The sequence below is a fragment of the Telmatherina bonti genome (assembly GCF_933228915.1).
Source record: "Telmatherina bonti genome assembly, chromosome: 1".
Taxonomy (NCBI): domain Eukaryota; kingdom Metazoa; phylum Chordata; class Actinopteri; order Atheriniformes; family Telmatherinidae; genus Telmatherina; species Telmatherina bonti.
Genome location: NC_136619.1, coordinates 37,912,658 through 37,936,852, shown reverse-complemented (window position 1 = coordinate 37,936,852; position 24,195 = coordinate 37,912,658). Strand labels below are relative to the sequence as shown.

At 39.8% G+C, this 24,195-nt stretch overlaps 1 protein-coding gene across 1 annotated transcript in view; it reads left to right on the top strand.

The window, feature by feature from the left end:
• The window catches only part of LOC306756389 (protein kinase C-binding protein NELL1-like), a gene marked incomplete at its 3' end in the record, with an annotated part of 316,128 nt that overhangs the window by 237,759 nt on the left and 54,174 nt on the right, over positions 1-24,195 (top strand). Inside the window, exon 14 of the mRNA XM_079241118.1 lies at positions 16,212-16,334. Within this exon, the coding sequence (XP_079097244.1) occupies positions 16,212-16,334 (123 nt within the window). The remainder of the gene's footprint in view (positions 1-16,211; positions 16,335-24,195) is intronic.

The following is a 24,195-nucleotide window of genomic DNA, read 5'->3' as shown; positions in this document are numbered from 1 at the left end:
TTAAAAGTAATTTAATCTAGAAGTTCTGCATATTTAGGGGCATGTGATTGACAGGTACCAATCTCCAATTGCAAGTCAGAAGCCGGTTAACAACATGACTTAGCTTTAGCCCGCTTACCTCCGTTAGCTGGTTAGCTCCGGGTTAGCTCTTAGCTACAAAAAGTTCGGAATTCGCTCGATGTCAATCATCCACCATGACACTCACAGCCCCCCTCTCAGTTCCACCTCTTTGCCCATATTTGTATTTTCCGGATGAGACAACGTACATGACACTGCCAAGATGGCGATGGTAGGAACCGCCCACCAAGCTTGAATTCAGCTCTTCAGAAACCTATGGATTACATCACAGAGGCTCCATCCACCTCTTTATATACAATCTATGGGTTCACCCCAACTTCCCATCACATCGTCTCCCTGCTGCCTTCAAGGAGAAGATACTCGAGCACTATCTGCGCAACGACCAGGAAGCTGAACAGCTTCTTCTCACAAGCTGATCAAATACAGGAGGCAGACTACAAAAAAAAGTCACTTCCTGCATTTGGAGCAGTACTGAATCGTGGGTAAATACATAGTGATGGCGTTAAGAGTCCTCTGCCTTATCTGTTGTTCATACTGTGTTCATTGTTAGTGTTTTTCCACAGTATACTTGCATACAAGGCACAATAAAAAAACAAAAACAAAACGGCAATAGTTTTATCTCCATGTTTAGCTCACAAGAGGAGAAAAAGAAGTTTCATCTTAATGCCGGTCTTTTTTTCCTATTTCACTAAATATTAGTGCGGCACCACCTTTGGTGGGAACGGGGATATATTATTCTAATGGTTTGGCTCACGGTCGCATGGATTAACCCCCCTACAACTGAGCCGAGTCCCCAATCAGATCGAGTCTAGCGGACTATCCTGGTGTGAATTCACCCTTAGTCCCATTCAGGAAAACTAACCATCTATTGAGGTAACAATCTAAACTATATGCACTAAACTAAACTGGTTAAAAATGCCACATTTTGTTTTTATGTTATTTCTGTGTGTGTTTAGAGTTTGTATCTGTGAATCTTTTTCAACTTTAACTCTTAACAGTTTATAAATTTTAAATCAATTTTATCTTGTTTTACTGCTTTTAAAAAATTGTTTTCTTTAATACGCTGTTCTACTAAGTGATGAGAAACAACTATTAGTATATTTGTGTAAATGAGTATTCAGGTGAAATGATAAAGTCAATCTTAGATTCCTGCCATGTGCAAACATCATCAGCACATCAGTGATCATAAATCTTGGGGCTTGAGTCTACATAGTTTCATTTCTGAGCTCCAGCCTTTATGAAGTTGTTTCAGACGAGGAGAAAATTCAGTTTCAGAAAGTTTCAGCTGTGCATGAAGAAGAAAAACGCTGCACATGGCTTCTTTCAGTGATCTCAAAGTCTTACCTTCAGAAAGGCTCACCCAGATGGAAACAAAAGTTTGGCCTAAATATGACTCAGTTAGCTTTTTGTTTGGCCCAGATTTGGCCTTGACTTGCAGCTTTGACAAAATGCGAGTGTACCTGCCAGAATTCAGCCACATGACCACCTCATGTGCCCCACAATGACATCGCCATGATATCCACAAAATACCTGCTGCCGTCCACCGCCAGGCCAACAACTGGTATCTGGACCACATGTGCCATCATCCAAGCCAGGCTGACATGTGGTCCACTTCTGGTCTACACAGCACTCAACAGTGCAGATCCAGAGGTGCTAAAAGTAGCCCAGATTCAGCCCTGACATGTCTGCTTTCTGGGTCCAGTCTCATCGCTTTGCCACAGTTCCAACAGACAATCAATTGAGGCAGAATTGTCAAAATGTCCCTCTGAGACATGTCAGATATCAGCATCATCAAAGTGACCTCAACAAACAAAGAGAAGCGCTTTAGCATGAACACATCAGCAGGAGCCTGAATGCCGCGGCTGTTGTTGTGCTTTTATCACCTGCTAGAAACTATGCTGTGTCAACCGTCACAGAGGGACGTTTCTAAGAAGGGGATTCATCTCAAAAAGAATAATGTTCCGCATTGTTTTGAGCCAAAAGCAGATGAATAAAACGTCTTTGATTCTGGTGTTTACTGAGCGAAGGAAGCTCAAACTGTTTAAGGCCACTGTGGTTTTATGTGGTGCTGAATAATATACGGGTTATTCTTAAAATGGCTGTCACACCGTCACGCCATTCAAGCTTTAATTGCCATAATTTTCCACCTGAGAGTCATTTAGCTGTTCAGTTTGCTTACATAAACAAATTAAGGTGTTTTAGCAGCTCTGATTAAATTGAACAGATGATGTTTGTAATTCAGTGGAATTATCTTTTGTTCAGACTGCAGTCGCATCACATGCTGTTGATCCTCGATACATATTTACACGTCTTATTTGCACTTAATCATACATACATATACATATATAATAAACTGTTCACAGTGTTCATAAATGACAAGTTTGCCATCAAGAAGCTGCTTTAATTTCATGCATCGCTTGCTGTATGTATTCTTCTAGATTCTAGCGAGGGAAAAGGTCATAATTTAGCCCCCCCCCCCCCCCCCCCCCCCCCCCCCCCAAAATGCATTACATGTGTAATGAAAATTTTAATCAAATCCAATTCCAATTATGGATGTGATGATTGTGGAACTCAGGTGTGACGAGTCTGGCAACCCCGTCTGTGTACATTAACTGTTCAGAAGCGGAGGTCAGGCTGTTATTCTGGCTTGGCACCAGCCAATTTAGTAATTCCATCAAATGCAATTTTTTGGAAGGCTAGGAAAGGACTCGGATAAAGTTGTCTTAGTCTTCACTTTCATCTATTTGTAATTGCTTCTGAGAAGCTGCTGCTTATATTTAGCCTCCCCATAAAGTTTTTATGCGGGGAGCGTCATCAAACTGCACAGCCATCGAGAGCGATGTCTGTCTTCCCTCAGAGCTGCTCCTCTGTAAGCGTTGTCTCGTCTCTGAAGCATTGTCTGCCTCTTCCCTCGGCTGAGATTTGTGGAATAATAATAATAATAATGCTCTGTGGCTATTTATGGGATGGATGTTTACTGGCATAGCGCATTAAAGGAACATGCTTTCATTAATGTGACTTGCTGCATAAGCATCTTTATTGCCTTGAGCCGTATATTTCATTGGATAATAAATGAATTTTAATACGCTTGTGTGCGGCTCCATAGGGAGGGTATGAACTGAGTGCTTGGGACACTATGAAGCAAACCGAATGCTGCTGAAGGAGTGGCCGTTAATCATGATGTAAGTGAATACATTTGCAGCGTAATGAGAGCCACTCGCGTTTGAGAGTGCAAGGTTATTAGCGAATCATGTAAATAATGACATGTTCTACTCAGCAGTACAGACTTTCTGTTCTGGTGTCATTTTCCCTTTTTGTTGGACTGAGTTTATGAATGAATGTAATTCAGCTACATAAAGTCCGTTTGTCCAGGAGCAACTCTGGTTGCATATAATTGTCATGTTTTAACTTTGGCTTCAATGGCTTTAAAGGATTGAATGAAAATGTCTTAAATTCAACAAAGTGTGACTCAAAGTATTTTTCTATCCGTGTTTTCGTCCAGAGGTGTGCCTTGTTATTCTGCTATTAGTCAAAGATCTTTTATTTAACCCTTTCATGGAGAGTGGCCCTGCAGTGAACACCTGTTTACAAGCTTTTTTCTTGTATATTCAGGACTGAGGATGGTATGTTTGTAAATAAACCACTTCAGTGGATGTTAGTGAGTCATCCTATATGTTTCCACCCACTGGAGAATAAATAGATATATGATATAATTGAACACAAAGTAATTATGCAAGTTTGGCTTTGTGATAAATAAATAAAAAAAGGTAGAGCTATATTTGATCAAAATTGACATAATTATGATTATTTATTTTAGTAATGTTTCATAGAATACATTAAAATCATAAATCATAAGTCATAAATTTCATTAATAAACAAAAAAAGAATCATTGCATATGTCTATAGAGGTAAAATACTGTATTTTTAAAAAAAAAAAAGTTGCATTGTTTATTTTTTATGCATGAAAGGGTTAATCTGAGGAGGAGGCATCATTGTGGCTCTTTCTGTCTCCACCGTCAACGTTCATGCATAGTTTTGTAGAAATATAGATGTATTTCCTGAAATTGCATTGTAGAAATGAAAAGTCAAATAATGTAACGTGACATCTGCATGGTGCAGCGTATCCACGCGCAGAGGAAGCGGGATCCATTCACTGGCAGGTTAAAGTGATCACTTTAAAAGTAGCGCATTCAGAGATGTTCTTTAAGTCATTTTTATGGGATGCGTGTCCTTTGTGCTAAATGTTATGACAAGCAAGTCGATCATTTTGCCCCGTGGCACAGGAAAGATCTCCGCCAAGGTTCATTTCATGTCAAGGTGAGCGGCAAAATTGGAAGTGAACACGACGACTTTCTGCTGGCCAGAAAAAAGAAAAAGAGGGAGGGAAAAACCTTGAAGTTTCTTCCACACTCTGTTCTTTTTTTATGGGCTTGTCACTGGCCATTAAATTTCACATTACTGAAGTGTTCTGCTTGACATTATTGAAAGAAGCGACGGTAGCAACTTGAGAGACGAGGACATGTTTTAGGAATTTATTACGCAAAGTAAAAGTGAATCATGAGGTGTTGGTTTTACTCTCAGATCTCCTGACGCACACCGAGGGAGGAGTTGAGTATGTGTGGTTCCAAAAAGTAAAAGGAAAAAAGGAAGAAAGAGGTATAAATAGGCAACAAACAAAGATAATCTGCTGTGGGGAGACTACATTGGTATTTGCAGACAGGAGGAGATGGAGCCTGAAGAAAGGCATTTATTCATCTGTCGTGGAATTTATCCGATGAGAAATAAACCCATAAATCAACTGTTTTCTGTTCAATTTATTGGCCATGTACAGATGTTGTGAGCGAGAGGTCTTGAGAGCTCTGCCCCTGCTCAGGGTGTTACAGCGATCTTTAGGCATACACAAACAACCTCTGCCTGGCAGCATTAGTCCAAACAACGGCCAGCTTGCAGATAACAGTCAGAGCTGAAACAGGCCTTGAACAGAACATTTAGTTTTATGCATGAACCTACTAAAGCAAGCTTTCTGAACTACTCTAAACTATGCAGAATATATATTTTGTACTACATAAAAGAACTTAATAAAGGAGTAACATATTAAAACTACACTGTGCATAATTTCCACCACATCATCAAACTGTCCAAGAGAATAAAGATCTAGTTTAATCAGAGCTTCATGTTTTGTTTTATTCTAATTACTCAATAAATAATGCTTCTTCTCTGCCCTATTCTGCACATTTTCATTTTGAAAAGGCCAAATCATAACATCACCATAAAACATCTGTCGTGTTTCCAAAATAATAGAAACACCAGCTCAGGAGGGTGTGTATGTGTGTGTAGAGTGGGTGACTTTCTTTATGAACCTGATTTGATGCTGAAGTGGATCTGAGAGCCTTGACACTGCCAGTGGTCCAGCAGAAGCTAGGCAGCCTACGACATAGTTATAATAAAGGAATTTATTACAAGATTTCAAGATATGAGTACAATTTGGAAACGTGCGTCTGTGTTGTTATAGCAGCCGAGAGGAGTCTCCCCTCTTCTGCTTCCAGCCGTGTGTATGTAGTTGTACCTGAGTGAGCATGTCCGCGTTGCTGGCCCAATTCCTGGAATGGACGTTTAATCAACGTGTCCAGAAGCATGACATGAATACCGTCTCACCTGCTGGGTTGCAATAAACCGAAACCGATTATCGACTCTTTAACTTCCTGGAAATTAGAAGCAAATGTCCCTTCTTTGTTGTGTTATTGTGTTGTGCTCTTGGCGTGCAGTTTTTTTGTGTTGGTCCCAACATCCACTGCATCTTTACTGGATTAGAATGAACCTACTGTGCAAACAAGCCCTTCATTTTGCCCTGGTTTGTTTTCAAGCTGCCAAATTTTCTTCTTCTCTCAAGAATGACTTTAAGCATCAATTTTCCAGGCTTTCTGATGGACCTTCAGTGTTTTTATTTGGACAATAACATTTTCACTCAAGTCCTTCTATTTTGCCTTTATCAACAAATGGAAATGGGTTGATGTTGCAAAATGACAAAGAAGTGGACTGAAAGCCAGTTCAGACTGGTCTGATGGAGGGAGGAATCGTCCCCACAGTCCAGCCCTCAACATTACTGAAGCAGTGAGAATCATCTAACTAGAATATTAAATAAATGCTGAAAACTTTGGAAAGTTCTTCAAGGATTCTGCAGAACTATTCCTGAACACCACTTAAAGCAGGGTCGCCCAACGTATGTCCTCGAGGGACGCTGTCCTGCAGGTATCCCTGTTCTAACACACCTGGCTTCCATTAAATGCATCCAACAGCCGATGAAGTTCTGCAAAATGCATGTTTAGTTTGAGTCAAGTGTGTTGGAGCAAGGATACAAATAAAACCTGCTGGATTGTGGCCCTCAAGGACTGGAAAAGGGGATCCCTGACTAAAAGGAGTTGTATCAAAGTTTATCTCAGAGGGTTCTGGTTGCTCATTCCACATACTGAACTTCCCGTTAGACTCATACAAAATTAGTTGTGCCTCAAGTTTGATGATATTTCCATGTGCTGTGGTTATATTTAGATAAGTTTATATATGTAACTGTACATACTTCCTGTTTTCCTGATACAGCTTGGAGCTGTCTGTCAAGATGTGGTGAGCATGGATGTTTTACACATATGAGTGAAATGTGATGGTCTCCTTAAGAACTGAGAGTGTCCATCATTTCCTATGTCAAATTACACTGTGTTATTCTATGTGACACAGTCAAAAAAACAGTCCTTTTGTCATGGAAAACTCACCAAACCAGCAAACATTCAGGTAAAAGTCACTGGAAAATGACAGTTTTCTGTATAAAATGACAGAGTAACTGACAGAAATGACAATATATTAAGAAGTATTTCATTATATTAAGCTGAAGAAACATTAGCAGAGAAATAATTCTTGTGTTTATCTGATGACGGCGCGTTCCACACTAACGAACCGCTCTGTGATCCTGTGATGGTTTGAGTGGCTGACGTTTCTCTGATAGAAGCGATTCCCTGCTAGTTATAATAATTGTCCTCTGTAATGTTGTGAATGAGACTTGAATAACAATCATTTGCCTGTTATACTCTAATTACAATCTCAGTTGTGTCGTTTCTATTTTTAAAACATCTCTTATGAGACTTGCACTCAAACACATTTAACGCATCCTCCAACATGTCATTTATAAGACGTAATATTAGTTATATTTGCCCTGTTTCAACATAGATTACACATGATTTCCCAGTACATTATTGTGAAATTATGAATGTATTTACAGTTAGATATGAGAGACTTTCTGATGGATATTTTATGCAACAGATTGCAGCAGCAAATGATGCAGAGAGATTGAATCGGTCTGATGCACATTGTTTCAGCTCGAAGTGTTAAATAATGGAGGGAAAAATGTACATTAGTTGCTTAATTCAGGACATTTTTGTTTTATAGTGCAAGTTATTGTTAGCACTACTGATTTCTCAGCACTCAAACTCTCGGCAATCCTGTTATCCTGCAGGGAACAGCGACGGAGAGAACCTGATATCACACTGTGAAGCTATTTAATGAGTTTTCATTTGTGAGAAAATGTTGTTTGGGAAATGAGAAAATACCCTCAGTGATCCCGCTGATTCTTCTGCTGCACTGCCTTCTACAGGGTTGTGTGCGCAACATGGAACGTGCCAGTCACTGTCCGTGGCCCCGATGATCAATTATTAAGCGTCATTAGCTCAGCACTTCGGGGGGGTCACCTCAACGTGTCCAGACCTGACACTACATCACTCTATAATCATCACTAATTAGACCAAATCTGACAGAGACGGGCGGCGTGCTCGTGTTAGGCAGTCGTCCTCTCCTGCTGAATCACCGAGGTAACTACTGGCAACGTAATATCTTTCTGGTGACATGATCATTTATTATTGGGATGGGTTATTGTATTGCAGAGAAAAACACTCTCTTGGATACTTTGTTGGATCTTCCCAACCACTGATAGTTCACACATTCCATTAATTATTCTCTGAGAGCTGAAATTAACTTTGCGTCCACCTACAGGTATGAGTGACGGCTCTAGTAGCTGCTTCTTCTGTTTCTGTAGAAATGCAGTCCAGTCTCTAAACTCATTGAAACATGAATAAAATATTAGATTAGGTTTGAATGAAGCAATATTTTGGGGAAATTCCAAATGTTTTTTTTTTTCTAATTTACAACGGCTCACCAAATGTTTTTATGGCAGCCTTTAATTCAGTTCAAGTCAGTTTTATTTGTATAGCTCCACTTCACAACAATGCTGTCTCAAGGCACATTACAGACACATCAGTTCAAGCCAATTCATACATAGCCTGGCTAAGAGAAACCTACTGATTGCATCAAATCATGACATCAATCCCATCCCCCATCCTGAGCAGCATGAGGCGACAGTGGGAAGGAAAAAACTCCCTTTTAACAGGAAGAAAACCTCCGGCAGAACCCGGCTCAGGGAGGGCAGCCATCTGCCTCGACTGGTTGGGGTGGAGAGGACAGGAAAGACAGATCAACATGTAGAGCAGCTTTTATTCAGTAAGACCTGCTGAAAAAGGAGAAATATGTTAATAATGGCTATACTGTCACGTATTCATACATGAGGTGAAAGGAGCAAGGTACTATTCAGAGAATCAGGTGACGTCCCCAAGGCTGCATAACTAATGAATGGCTAGACTACCTCTCACTATAAGAGCATAACGTGGACAGTAGGGCTCCGTACATGTAGACTCCAACACAGGAGATGCTCGTCCCTTTATCTGCAAAACAAATGGATGGCTAGACTATCGGGTTTAAGTCAAAACATTGGTAAAATAACCCAAACCAAAGAGGCTGGTACAATAATTTTCCCCAAATGATGATAGAAATGTTTGTCATTGTGCTTTATTTTTAGATTCTTATAGAAGATGTGATGGCTTTTGAGATTAACTAATTGGCTGCCAAATACATCTTTTGACATCCTTTGAATCCGAACGCTCACTTAAAAAGACGTCCTTTGCAGTTTCTGTATATGGAAAGCCAATTTGGCGGGGTGTGTGCCTCAGGGTGTTTTTGGGGTGCACACACCCGACGCATTGTGAACACGCTCTGATAGCCCACCCCGAAGACACCCTGGCACACAAACCCGGCAAAATCGGCCTTCCATATATAAGGTCCCAGAACTCAGTATTCTGTGTAGCCTGACAGACAAGCCAAAATCCTCCATAATGGAGGCAGTGTGGGGCTGTCGCCTACAACAATGGCTGGCAGTCAATAACTTCATATGTTTATGGTCAAAACTATATGACTTGGATTAATTATTAGACAGATATGCAAGAAGCACCACATGCTTGATAACCCTACTGTTTGTTTTTTAATCAATTGTCTGAAATAATGGAATTGCCATTACATTACAATATTTGAATGTCTCACATTCATGTATAATCTCAGTACAGCATAAACAATTTACTTTTTCTCTATATTACTCCCAAAATTTGAAGACCATTAATGTTTAGTGGGTAGTTTAGCTGTTAAACTTATATAATACTAAGGGCTAAACTAATTTCCTGGATGTCCAGGTTAGTTTTGTTTCTTTTGTTTTGTTTTTTTTTTCCATCTAAATTTGTTTTGTAGGAACAGAAAACATTGCACAAAGCAACATTCAGTTTTTATGACTGGTTGGGCATTTGTCCTCTTAAGAATTTAATGCTTTATTTTAATTTTTATAGTATAGTTTTTAATGATCAGCTGCAAAGCTCCGGCCTTCATCGTAATGTAGATGAAGAAGTTCAGGCCTGCTCTAAAGAGTAATTTGCTGGACTTGATGAGAATCCAGTCTGCAACCAGTCTAACATGGTTTTTGCCGTGTGTTTGGTGTTTTGTAGCGTCCTGTCAGCTTTCATTAATCCTGAATTTTAGGTCCATGTTCAGATGTCTGTTTTGTTTTGTTTTTTTCTTTTTTCTTCCTGCCTTGTCTTGGTCCTACAACAAACATCTAGATGTACCTTGTTAAACCAGGTGACATCTGAAGCAGAATAACATTTGTTATATTTTTTTTCACCCTGAGTTGGATTTCAAACCCACTGAAATGTCTTTTTCTGAAGGAGCCTAATGCAGTTTAATGAAGATTGTCCCAGAGGATGGTCATTAGCGATGGCACTGCAGTGACACGTCTTTTAGCCCTTCGATGGTAGAAGAGGTTTATTAATAGAGCATAAAAAAAAAGAAAAGGTGCTGTTTGAGTTGCTGAGCTGACTGTCCTCCTTGATATAAATGTTCCATTTAAAGCCAGTTTAGATGCTTCTGCTGGATTGGGAGGGATTAATACAGCTCTTTTCCTTGCAGTTTTTTGCATTGTGGATCGATTATCAGATCTGCAGCAGATTGATGTTTTGGCACATTTTGCACCAGAATAGCAACAACTTGCTTTGTTGGTATTTTGGTGATTCAAATGAACCCCTCATATTTTTAGCTGTATCTTTTTTTTTGCACTTTGTCCATATTAACCAGTAGAAAACCTGCTTGTAGTGAGCTGTGAAGCATAACTATTAATATTTGTTCCAAAGTGTGTGTCAGTGAAGTTGTTGTGAGTGATTGAATGTAAAAATGGGATTAAATAAGTTTTCTGCCTCCCATCCCCTTTCAGGCAAAACTGTTTGTTTTATTTTATTTTTATTTATTTATTTATCTATCTAGTTTTGTTTTTTCCCCCTTTTTTGTGGGGAAAATAACAGATCGAATGCCCCCTGCATTTGTTATGTAAATACCACTGCTTGAAATGAATATAAAAATAAATATATTAATAAATTGTAGTGTATGGAGAAGTCAAATATCTATGCAATGATGTTGGGAAAAATCCTTGTGCATGTTTGAGCCTTTGTAATTAAAATGTCACATTTTACACCCATGTTGCATTTACATGCAGACTTAGAGTGCAATGAGATCTAACATGAGTGTATGGTGGAATTCCACAAATTAATTGGCTTTGCAGATGTGCCAGTAATCATATAAATGCCACCTGTACATGCTAGCTGAAGCTTCACATCTATGATCATGTGATCCATCTTTAGAACATTGTGGAGGTGTGAATAATCTGTGATTCTCTCCTCAAGACAAGAATCCATATTTGACTTCTGCTCCCCAGCCTCATAGTGTGGCATGTTGATCTGAATGTAGAACACAGAAGCAAAGGAAGATTAAACGGTTGCTGCATGTTCCAGCAGACTGATGGAGATGATGTAATTTGCAGCACAGGCCTTGCACACAAGAAAAAAAATAATTAGCGAATGCCTTCAACACAGACGAAGCAGATATCAAGGTCAGGAAGACAAAGGCTTGGAGTGCAGCATGAGCTGCACCACAAAAGCACTTCTTACCCCGCTTTATGATTTATTGCCTGCTTTAAATATTTAACTAGGCAGTTTTTCCTCACGCTCATTGTTCATCATTTCAACAACTCCGTCTGCTGGTTTACACTGCTTTATAAATCCAACGTGGCCCGCAGACATTAAGCAGCATTAATACACACCTGTGTCCATCAGTGTTTAGATTGTGTTGTTCTCCCCTTTATCAGCTCGCTCCCATTAGCACACTGGATATTTAATCATGTAACACCATTAACGGAGCCTGCTTTTCCTGCCCCTTCGCACAAACCGTTTTACATCCCACCAGCACCATAAACATCCACCTCCACTTTAAAGTTCAACACGGGGAGGAAATCCACGAGACAAGAAAAGCTAAATAATTTCTCCTGGTCGCTTGAGGGCTTCATGAGCAGCACTCAATAATTAAGCAGAATGCATTAGTCATGACTCCCACCAAAGTTTTTGTATATTAAAGAGGAGTGTGTTGGACTGAGTGTGTGTGTTGAGGAGCAGGCAGCTGTTGGCCATATCCTAACGGGCACTTTCAGGCACAGCTTCCGGTTTGATGGGAAAAGAAACACATAAGCAAAGCAGCTGCGTTGTAAATCCTCATGGCAGCATCTTCAAAGACAGCTTTTATGTATTGTTTATAATCAGTGAAATCATGTTGGATTCTAATTGAAGATGGATTAACTGCTGCTTAATCACTTTGATAAGCTCAGCAGTGTGTCTTGAATCAATAAACATGATGCCAAAAATCAATTAATCTCATAGTTTTCAACAACAAGGATCTGCAATTACTAGATCCTGCTGTTGTAATGATCTTCTTTCTGACTCCACATATTAGTTTCCTTTTTCTGTAATAGCATATTAAGAACTTGAGCAGGTGGGTGGTGGCCTGAGGTCATCCCAGACAGCCTCATTAGGATGTTTCATGGCGTTTTTCATTCTGCAGCAAACCGAAGCTTTTCTGGCTTTCAGGAACAATAACTGGTAGAAATGTCTCATTCTTAAACTGCTTCTGCTGGTGGGGGCTCAGGGGCATTTCAGGTTTCTGTTCCTCTGATGGCTTATTGTTCAGTAATGCCTCAACTCATATCTTAATTTTATTTTATGTTTTTAATAAAAATATGATCATTTCAGTTTTTTGTTATTTTTGCAACTTTTGTAGTTATTTTATTTTTAACGAATAAACAAATACGTGTATATACATTACAAACATATGTACACACACAGGTATATTACATATATATATATATATATATATATATATATATATATATATGAAATATAATATAAAATGTGTGTGTGGCAAAGCAGGAAATTAACATAATTGGATTTATAACATCATAGATCTCATTCATTTAATAATCTTTTCACCTTGATTTTTTTTTCTTGTCATAAACATTTGAAGCCAAATTCAAAAGTGCAAATAAATTCATAATTACACAAACATACTTGTTGTTGAAATGATGATCAGAGGTGAACGGCTACAGGTTAAAGAGAGAAAGTATCCTCGTAACACTCAGTTTATCTAATAAGTGCAGTTATGTGAACAGTTACTAACGGGAAAAGGGGAGAATTTCCTCTTCCAGATGTCTATTTTCTATCAGGTGTAAGCAGAAGGTTAAATTACCCCCACGTGCCATTTCCCCAACCTGCCCACTGTTCCTCCTCTCAACTCTTATTTCCATTTTAATTCCTCTCATCAGCGGAGGAACAGGGTACCAATACAAGCAGACAGGAGTTAAGGTGAGAAGCATTTAGCTAAATGAGACGTCTTTGCTTCAGAGGGTCATTTTCTAAACACAACTTCATATGACTTGTCACACAACTCCATAATCTAACCGCTGATGAGTTGCAGCAAAGCATACAGTGGTAAGTTCTTGTTTCTAATCATTACAGAGAAACGTTTTCAGGTAAAGATGGAGGCTGAAAATAGATCAACAAGATGAGCCTCCAATTAGTCTGCAGCTTGATTACAGCTGAATTCTTACAGTTTTCATTGATTAAAAAAGAAAAGATGCCAGGTGCCTGGATCAGTGATACTTTGATAAGAAGGTTTATTTCAGCAGTCTTACTGTTTGTAAATGTCACAAAATAAATATAATCAGGTTTATGATATTATTAAACTGAATTCACAACCGTGGAACATTTTGTTCACAAAAACAACCTTCTGGCCAATCTTTGGGGCTAAAAGGACTCAAACAGCCGTGGTCTAGCAGCTGGTAAGCAACGCTTAATTCTTTGGACTATAAGCATGCTTTGCTTTCCCTGTCAGATCAGTGAAATGTACCTGTTGTTTGGCACAAAGTCTCTCATCATGCACTGCTTGCTGTATTAAACCCTCCTTTAGCTTGTGGCCTCTGGCTAACGGTAAATGTATGAAACGTTAAGAGAGGAGTTCATCATATCAAGCAGGATATAAGACACTGACCCTGAGACAGTACGGTGCACACACTAGAGGACTGCTATATTATTAGTCAGTCATATTTTCACTGGTCACATTTTCATACTGCTGATCTGGCTTGCTTTGTCAGATGTGTGGTCAGAAGCTTTATCCAGGCGACTGAATCCTAAAGATAAGGAAAGAAAAAAGCTTTCGGAAGGTTTTGGTATGAAAACTATCTTGTTTGAAAGAACAAGTTGAACTACAGTTGTGCTCTTTTTATATTGTGAGGGATTCGTTTGCCAGTGTAAGCAGTCAGCCTCTTCGTTGTGGTGGTTAACAAATTGTGTGCGACACGGCGTGATCTGTGGAGGAAGCCTCTGTTTAATTTCCTTCCCGAATTACAGCTGAAGGAAACAAAACCCCATGCCAACGTGCCCACTCCAGTTCCTCTCCAACAGGAAAATTCTACAAAAAAGGGAGGGATATTGGGGGCTTAAGGAGTGTATAGAGGGTCCCCAGAAGAAGAAAAAGAGAAGGAGGAGCTTCTATCTTAAAGTGAACTGCAGTGATTTGAAAGATCCCTTCAGGCATATTAACATTTATCCAGATTTTGTGGAATTATAAATCAAGGTTCATCTGTTCCTGGTTACACCTATCTGTAGCTGTGTGTGGGGACGGACGCAACACGTGAAAAACCTTTAAAACAAAATTATAGTTGGTAGAAACTCTTTCAAAAATGAGACGTTTAACTTTCTTTATTTAAGCATTTTTATTATTCTGTGACAAGCTGAGGTGGAAATGTTGACTTTGTCTTATATCAGAATAAAAACCCATCGCAGCTCCTGCTCTTATGGCCACTCATGGAAACACATCAGTTCACCCTTATTTCCACTAAAGATGCTGCTCGCGGGGCTGCATGAGTAGGTGCCACTCACTTTTTCTTTATAAAAACACATTTTTAAGAACTGTAAAAAGTCAAGCATGGAGGTTGTGAATCTGACAGAAATTCAGAGAAGAAACCAGCTGGCAGCTCAGTCAGTTCGGCTGTAAGGTATAAATAAATGGAAAATAAATATAGAGCTCCACATTTAACCACATCTGAACTCTTTCGACACTGCAACTGGGCCTTCCCACTTTTACTTTCCAACTGATTTGCAGAAGACAGGGGAAGAAAATAGTTATGCAGCTCTTTTAACTTTACTCAGGTTTTTTTTGGTGACTATTGCATCACCCTGCCACCATGTGATGTGAGAAAGATTACTTCTCACATCACATAGTGAGCGAGAAAATGGGTCAAACTTTTAAATTTGATCAGATCAATAAAAGATTTCAACCTTCTCTGTCAATCTGATCAAAAATGAATTCTGATTGAACCAGATCGGATTTGTTTAATCCGATTGATTGCAAATTGTCCATGTGAGCCCAGTTTCTGCTTTATGCATGTGTTCTCCTCATCTGAGAGACTAAATGCAGTAGGAATTTGATTTTTTATCCATCATTATAGTGCTATGTCCAAGTGTTAATAAATAAAACATATGATGAATTTATTGTTTTTTAACTCAGGGTTGCTCAGTCAGGAAGAGGAGTTTACAGATAATGCAGTCTAAAATCTACAAGATGCCCTGTTTTAAAATATTCACCATTTTTATTTGTTGTTTTTTTTTTACAACTTTGTGAATTCTGCGATGGACTGGCGAGCTGTCCAGTGTGTACTCTGCCTTTTGCCCAAAAACTGCTGGGATAGGTTCCAGCCTCCTCACAACCCTTATTCGGACTAAGCGGTTAGGATAATCAATGAATGAATGAAGGAATTCATTTTGGGAATTTCTGTTCCTGGGGGGGCAAACTGATTTAAATATGCAATTATTAAGATTAATGTTTCTGATGGAAAACCTACTTTTAAAATGTGCCACAGGCCACAAAATCTGGCCCCGACTAGCTGGCTGCTGTCCTCTGCTCAGTCCCCCCGTGGAAGACGTTGCACTGTCCAAGCCAAAAGCATTAGACTAATTGATGCTGAAACTGAGCAGTCAGTCAGTACACCTGGTAGACATCAGCTGTTCCCCCACATGCCTCTACGGCTGGCTGCTGCTGGTTTGTAAGTAACGTGAGGCAGGGAAAAGCAGCGGTCAGCCTCATGTCAAAACAGCCACTTCAGATCCACTGAGAGCGTGCCAAGCAGAAAGCATGTGCACAAGCATGGTTTTCAGAGAGCTGGCTGTTGACAGAAGGAAATCTCCACCGTGGTCTGATTTCCTTTGTCAAGTAGCCGTTTGCCATCCTCTCAGTGCTGAGTTTATATTATCTCTCTGCTGGAAAATGACCTCCTCATCTTTCGCACAACAAACACACGTATTCACCGCTATTCTGACAAGAGTTCTGCGTTTCCTCTCCCACAGAGCACGACGAGTGTGCCAGCGGCCAGAGTTTGTGTGATGAGAACGCCATCTGCACCAACACCATCAGAGGACACCTGTGCACCTGCAAACCAGGCTACGTGGGCAATGGCACCATCTGCAGGGGTAAGTTCCTGCCCCTGAAAAGCCCCCTGGTCGCACAAACACAGACCCAAACGTTCCTTCGCATCCGATTTCACCTCATTCTCTGCTCCGTAATGACACGCTTCACCCCTCCTTCAAATCACCTAACCAGGCAGCAGCTGCGGCAGAGATGATGAAAATTGATTCTCAAACACTCTGCCTTTTTTTTTTTTATCATTGTTTTCACCATTGACCTGTTGCCCATATCCTCGCCTGGTTGGCGCCTGGTTGAATCCCACAGCTAGAGAAAAAATGTGTTGCCTTCATAAAGCCAACAGTTTATTAAACTGTTTTACTTCCAGCAGCACTTTAACATCTGCAAAGTTTAGTTAGTTTTTTCTGTGATTGTTACTGTGCTTCAGAAAAGCAAGGGCTGCCTGAACTTGTGCATGAGTGGTTCATTCTCGTGTTGCAGCACAGATCTTTTAAAGCTCAGAGTTTCTCAGAGTAAACAGCAACCAAAATGTGAAAGCTGTTGTTGGTTCAGTGGTGTCAACTTGAGCCATAAAAAGTGGATTTAAGCAAAGTAAAAGAGTGCCTTAGTAAAAAGAAATAGCTAAATCCTGGATGGCTAGGAAATATAAGGTAGTACTGTAGGCCAACACAAACATTTCCAAGTGTGGAAAAATGCAAATTTTCTTTAAATATGTGACTTTAGATACCAGACTCATTTTCAAACAGACTTGCAGCTAGCTGCATTTAGCTTTGTGGTAAACTCCTTTCACTTTACCCAGCAGCAGCTGGCTGCAGTTAGCTTTGTAGTAAAAACTTCCTTTACTTTACCCAGCAGCAGCTAATGCAGTTAGCTTTGTGGTAAACTCCCTTCACTTCACCGAGCAGCAGCCAGCTGCAGTTAGCTTTGTGGTTAACTCCTTTCACTTTACCCAGCAGCAGCTAGCTGCAGTTAGCTTTGTAGTAAAAACTTCCTTTACTTTACCCAGCAATAGCTGGCTGCAGTTAGCTTTGTGGTAAACTCCCTTCACTTTACCCAGCAGCAGCTAATGCAGTTAGCTTTGTAGTAAAAACTTCCTTTACTTTACCCAGCAATAGCTGGCTGCAGTTAGCTTTGTGGTAAACTCCCTTCACTTTACCCAGCAGCAGCTAATGCAGTTAGCTTTGTGGTAAACTCCCTTCACTTCACCGAGCAGCAGCTAGCTGCAGTTAGCTTTGTGGTTAACTCCCTTCACATTACCTAGCAGCAGCTAGCTGCAGATTGCGTTGTGGTAAACTCAGAAACAGAAGCAGAAACAGGAATCTGCTTCAAAAGATGAGGGAAAAAATGTATTCTGCACAGACATCCCACTGAATAATGTATACAGTTTGTGTATCTGCTATTTAAATCAGAAAAGGATTGACCAATTATATTAGGTAGGAACCTTTCAGTGCAGTCACTTTTCCAGTTGAAGCAGTGATAAAAAAAAATAATTAAAAAAAGCTATTGATCGATATGCAACCATGTGTTTGTTTAGTGTTTTTAATTTGCAAATAGACATATCATGAGCTTGCAAGAAGTCGCTTCATGAAATTTCCATGGCTCCCTGCATCTGCTTGGCCGCTGTCCAAGAGATGTGGATATCATTAGGTTTAATTAGGCCTCAGGTTTCCAACCTACTTGAGCACAATCTCAAGCATACTAAAAAATATATTGCAGGATGGGTTTGGGATTTCAGTTGCTGTGAATAAGCAGAGTTTATCGCCTGCCTTGAGTGCTTTTCCAGGTGTTTCAATTTTCTTTAAACTTGTTTAACAATTTTGAAATTAGAAATGGTCTAATTTGACTCTTTGTGTTCCACCATGATTTCTTACTCATTCGTCATGCCCTGCCCTTCTGTTCATCACCATGAAAGCTAATAATGCTGTAATTAGAAGGAGAGAACAAATCAAAGCTTGTCAGCAATATGAATAATGAATGAGGAGACATACTGCAGGTGTGCATCTATGTGTGAAGATAAGTCAGTAAAAGGAAGGCATAAAAAATACGATGGAAAAATAAAGTATCATCCCCCCCCCCCCCCCCCCCCCCCCCCCCCCCCACACACACACACACACACACACACCCTTCTGTACCATCTATAAAACAGGCATTAGGATGGGTAGCATGTAGGAGGCAGGTCTACGGAGAGATCAATGTAATTTAAAAAGTGCCTTCAACACAATTTAAGGGTCTGGATTGTCTCCAGGCTCGTGCTGCACACACAGTAGAAGAAAATATACAAATTAAGCTCAACAATACAATTCAGCCGATAGAAGTCATCATCAGTGTGCACATAATATAACAGAGGAGGCGGATGTCTCAAACAAGGTTTAGATTATGAATTGTTGCATATAAAAACACAGAAATTGCCTAAAGTGGTGGAAAGACTTCACTTATTCTGTAATCTAAATGCATTTTATGATAAATGGGTTGAAGAAATGTAAGGGCACCTGAATGTCACCAGCGTGGGGTTGCCCGTGCAGATGAAGATGCATTTTACTGGCTGGATGTTGAGCTGGAGAGCTCAGTCTGTTAAATGTGCCTGCAGACTATCAGGGTTTGTTTTGTTTGACTAGCTGTTGGATAAAAGAGTCACATCTGATGGAGGAAAAGACATGATGAAGGGAGGAAAGGGACCTCAGACTATTTGGGGGTCACATCCTCATTTTCACGTCAATTACCCGACAACTTCCTGTAGAAAAAAAATCTGATGTTCGAAACTTCTTTCAACCTTTCTGAGTGATTTTACAAAAGTGTTTGTGTTTTTTGTGCTGGTTGAATAACGGTGTCCCATGATGTCCCACCACGTGGGTGTCCAGATCTTCCCTGCTCACTCTGCATTTCATATAAGCTCTGCAGAAATTTACAAAAACTCCTTACAGAATAGAGATGTTTTCCTGATGTTTGACTTAATAGTGCATTTAAAATGCGCCATCACTGTCCTGCATACAGTATATTTGTTTTTACATCTCAAGCAGGGATGCATTCTGTTATGTCATGTGCACACACACACTCAAGTTTAGGTGTGTCTTATGAAGGGTTTACTGCTTGAATGTTCCATCTCTGTGGATTTGGCCTTTTTCAGAGCCCATAACCACAAATCATTTAAACATGAAGCAAATAAAGTGTCTGTGATCCTCTGCAAATTTTATTGATGAAACAAAATCACAGATTTTTTTATGGAAATTTGATTTAAAGAATATACATTGTTAATATGGTAACAAGCCAGGATAACAACTCTCAGGACGGAACTAAGGCAAGCCTGTTTTACACTGTCTCAGCGTAATGGGACATGTGTAGAAATCAACTGAAATTGGAAGTAACTTGATTTGTAAATTAGGAAAATCAATCAAAACCAACAATTGAACATGTGGTTATCATGAGAAGCTCTTGTTTAAAGACAGTGTGATGGATGCGATGGGCCGGTAAACCCTTCCACATCCAGCACAAACTGCTGTTGTCTTTAAAAGTGCAAAACTTTTTTAGAGCTGTCATTTAGTTTGTCTCTCATGGGCTACCATAGTAATTTGGTGGCGTAACATGAAAGAAGGGGAATGGCCCCTAGCAATTTTGGATAAAACACATTCATCATGGATGAAAGCAAGATAGTTTAACAGAAAATAGCTGCAGCCCTCAGATAGTCTAGTTTTAAGTAGAGAGTCATTATCCAGTACACAAAGGCCACTCATGAGTGTCACTCCTACTCGCTCATGATATTAGTCAGCTGCAGGTCGGGAAGTAATGTCATTAAAATTTGCTGCTTCTTACCTTGTCTGCGCTGACCAATTAGTATTATGTGAGCAGGGAGTTGGAGGAATCCTTCTCAATTTCCCCTCCCCCTGAGATCTCATTACTTTGAGATGGCGACAGTGTTGGCCAATCGACCAGCGCCTCCCATCTCATTCCCCTCATACATCTCCGCTGCCCCCTCAGGAATATGGGAATTAGTCTCAGTGTGACGGCAGCGCCTCATTACAACCCAGCTAATATTAATATCAGTAAAGAGTCTGCAACAAGCACAACAGAATGTGTTTTCAGAAAATGCATGATTAATTGATGTGTTAGAAGAGGAACAGGTTACGGGAGACCATGTGGAAGCAAAAACGTTGGTTTGCTTCTCAAGGAGGCGGCGTCAAATTTGCAAAAGTAAACTGGACTTTCGATTTTTTTTTTTTTTTCCCCCCCAGTTTTTTTAATCCGCAGTCACTTTAAAACTCTAAATTTCCCTTTTTATTTTATGTTATTGTTCATTTTGATACAAAGAACCCTCACACTCTGAGTGGTGCTTTATGAATTTAATGTGCGTGAGAAACCTCTTGCTGAATACCTGCTTCTCCTTCCGTGTCTCTAGAGAGCGGCTGAGTACTGGACTTTAAATATTCACATTTTCCTTTCTTTCTGTTTCTCTGCTATTACTGAAAAGATCATGTCTGGGATCAAATTTACTGGGTTATTATTCTTCAAATAAAGTGCAGAAGAAGATTTTTGGGAATAGCTGTTAGCAAGTCTCAGTAGCATTTCCAAATATATTGCAACAGCAGATGATTAAATACCCCGTTGACCCGCTTTTATTCAGGTTCTTTACATATAAACTTCTCTTCACAGGTTTTGGGAAATAACATTGGTAGTGTGGCTGTGGAGGCAGCTGTGTAAAGGCTGATAAATGGCCTCAGGTAGCTGACAACAAGTTAGATGTTACTGGAGTAAAAGAAGTGGGAAAAAATCAGGTGTTTGAAGTAAACAGATGTGAGCATCTCAGACTGTGACCTGCTGCTTGTCTTCTCAAGACGGCAGTCGCTTGAACATGCCTAAACCTCACGTTTCACTAGTTTATATCTGAAACATAATATACTGAAAGAGCTTGTTTTTCTACACTTAATGTGCCATTTCCCTGTACATTTAATTCTGATCAGATCATCTTAACTTTTTTCACAACTGTTTTTTTAATTTCAGGTTTGATTGAATGAGGCTCCTTTAATCATGTCATGTTCGCTTTACTCATTGTTTTCTGATAAATCATCGTTGATTGTATATTATTAGTGGAAAGAATCACATTTTATCTGCTAATTTTCTGAAAATTTAGACTAAAATTTAGACCTTGTGGTATTTTTGTCGTGTCATGTGAGTCTGCTGCAACCATCCACTGCTTATTTGATCTGATTTGAAGGTAGCAACAAACAGTCTGATTAGGTTGTTTCCATATAACATCATGTTTGGCCTCCTATGTCCTTGTTTGTGAAATCTCTGCACCATAACACATTTATATAAAATTGTGTGTGAAATAAACAACTGGAACATATTCATCATTTTTAATTAGTATTCTCTGTGTAAATGCACTCATTTTAGCAGCAAATGACTCTTGGTTTGGTCATGATGTTGATTCATTGATTTTATCTTTGTGTGAAAACCAATACTTAGCTGATTTGTTGGAGACCAGCAGATTACGATCAGGGTGAGCACATTAGATTTCCCCTGATGGGCTTGTGTGGTGGATGTGAAATGTGAGTCTCTGCAGGGTGATTCCTTCTCTCTCCAGCTGGATCTTTGCCTCAGTGATCTCTGGGGAGCTCAGCAAGGCTAGACACATTTGCCACAACCAGTCAGTCTGCCACAGCCGACCTGTTCCTGCTCTCATTGACCGGGTGGTGATTATACCTCACATTTCCTTTTGATTGCAGAGGAGTAATTACAGCTAATGTTGCTGCAGCAATGCAGCACCTCTTTAGCAACTGGTCGCAACTCTGCTGCAGATGAAAAGACAGAAGTTCATCCTTAGTGTAACTTCATGTCTAAAAATGTATTTCAAACAAACCATTTAGAGGCGCAGCGTGTAACAAGACTGAAGGTCAGTGACAGAAAAGAAGACACCCAACTTGCAGTGAGTCCACTTGTTGTCACGTGTGATCTTTCGGATGTGTGAAACCTTACCTCTTGAGATATTTTCAAGTTGTAAAAATATTTGCTGTTCAGTCTAAGTACAGTATTAAAGTATTAACATAAACCTACAAAAGGTACTTTTGCAGGTTAGTTACGAAGTGTCCCATCATGGTTCTTCTTTTACTGGAATAGAAATTTGTCAAGTAACAGAGCATAGTGAAAGCATGTGCATTGTTTTGTACAATATGCAATCAGTAGTGCAGAACGTATGGCATAATGTCATTGTTTAGATATTTTTATTAGCTCAGTTCAGCCTGAAACAGTCTATTATGTGTTAATTGTTGAGATTACAAGACAAACTACTCTTTATAAGTGAAGTGTTTTACTTTAATGTATCAAGAGGATCTGATTTAAAGAGTTGCATTCGGCTTGTGTTTTGACAGGTGAACGAAAGAAACGCGCTGTAGCTTGACAACGGTTATTTAGCACGAAAATGTATATAAAATAGTTCCCGTACTTTAGCATATTTAGCAAAGAAATAAACATTTATTATAAAATGTTTACTGTGCGGGACCACGGTATAAGCGGATTTAACAACTCGGATCTGTGCATTATACGGTTATAATGCACAACGCGAAGCCTAGAACGCCGTGACACGTAACGCATGTCTCCTCGTTCTTCAATCCTTACATAACATGGACAAAATATTAAATTCTTAAAGTGGAATATATTGTTATAGAAGGTCAAAGTTCACTCGCTAGATAGGGCATCACTCACAGCAATGAATAGATCTGCCTGTGACATGTCCAGGCAGCACGACTGCCTAAAAGGCATTGCCTTGTACAATAACTATTGCAATTGCATGGGCAGATAAAGAGAGGTCTTCATCTGAGGAGCTTCTTTTACTGCGATTGATTCCAGACTGACTAGTAAGAAGAAATGAGGGGCTACGACTCCCTCTACCTTTACTTACTCTTTGTTTCCCTCAGCGCCTCACCTCATTCACTTCTAGTGCACTTCTCTTTGGGAGAAAACAAGGCTACCGTTATGTCATCTTCCTCAGAGCACAATAAATGGGCCACCATAGTTCAAACAGAGTACGGCTTAAGATTATAGATCAGCATTGTTCCCGCTGCCAGCCTAATGATCAGCAGACTATTGCAGAGCCTTTGTCAGCAGCAGAATAAGTGAGATAATCTTGTTAATGGTCCGTTTCATTTCCCAGGATGGGTTTGTATAGACAAAGGGGGCTTCAAATAGAGAGGATTTCAGGAGTGAATTTGAACAGTGGCGCAGAGGACAAAGGCATTGTTTCATGCTTTTTGCTGTTAGAGTTCATCACAGAAGAAACATGTTGCAAGCAGCTAACAGAATGCGGTGAAATGCAAGCTAAAGTATTCAGGGTAGGGAGGGGGGCTTCAACATGTATTTCGTCTACAAGCTCAAAGAATTTAATTTTCTGTTTACATAATTATTGCTCCCCCTCTTCCCTTATTTTGATGGGAACAACACATTTAGTGTTTCTTCCACTATGTAGTTTTGTGCTCGAGGGCATTATTTTTACAACATTTAATTGGGGTAAAGCTGCAGCATCTGAAGCGGTGATTAATTGCAAATGTAAGAGGGGGAAATAAGCAGCAAAAAGCACACCAAAAAACAAGAAACAAACTTGTTTTTTGAGGCTTTGCAGCAATTATCATTTGAGGCAATTATTTTTAGTCCGCGTCCCGCTGTTGGATGTAGCCACCGTGCAGCAAAGAGAAAAATCCTCTCCAGCTTTCTGCTCTATCAGATCCACTCTTGTAATGTAATTTAATGCAGCGAGACAAAAAAATCAGGCGGGCCGTCCTCATTCTGTCAACTCTGCAATGTTTTTATTCTCCTCAATCAAGTTTGTGCTCATGATATTCCGCATATTAAATCAGCTAAAAGATCTGTTTTTGTTTCAGTGATGCAGACTGCTACACAAAGGATGCGAAACTCAAAAGCTTG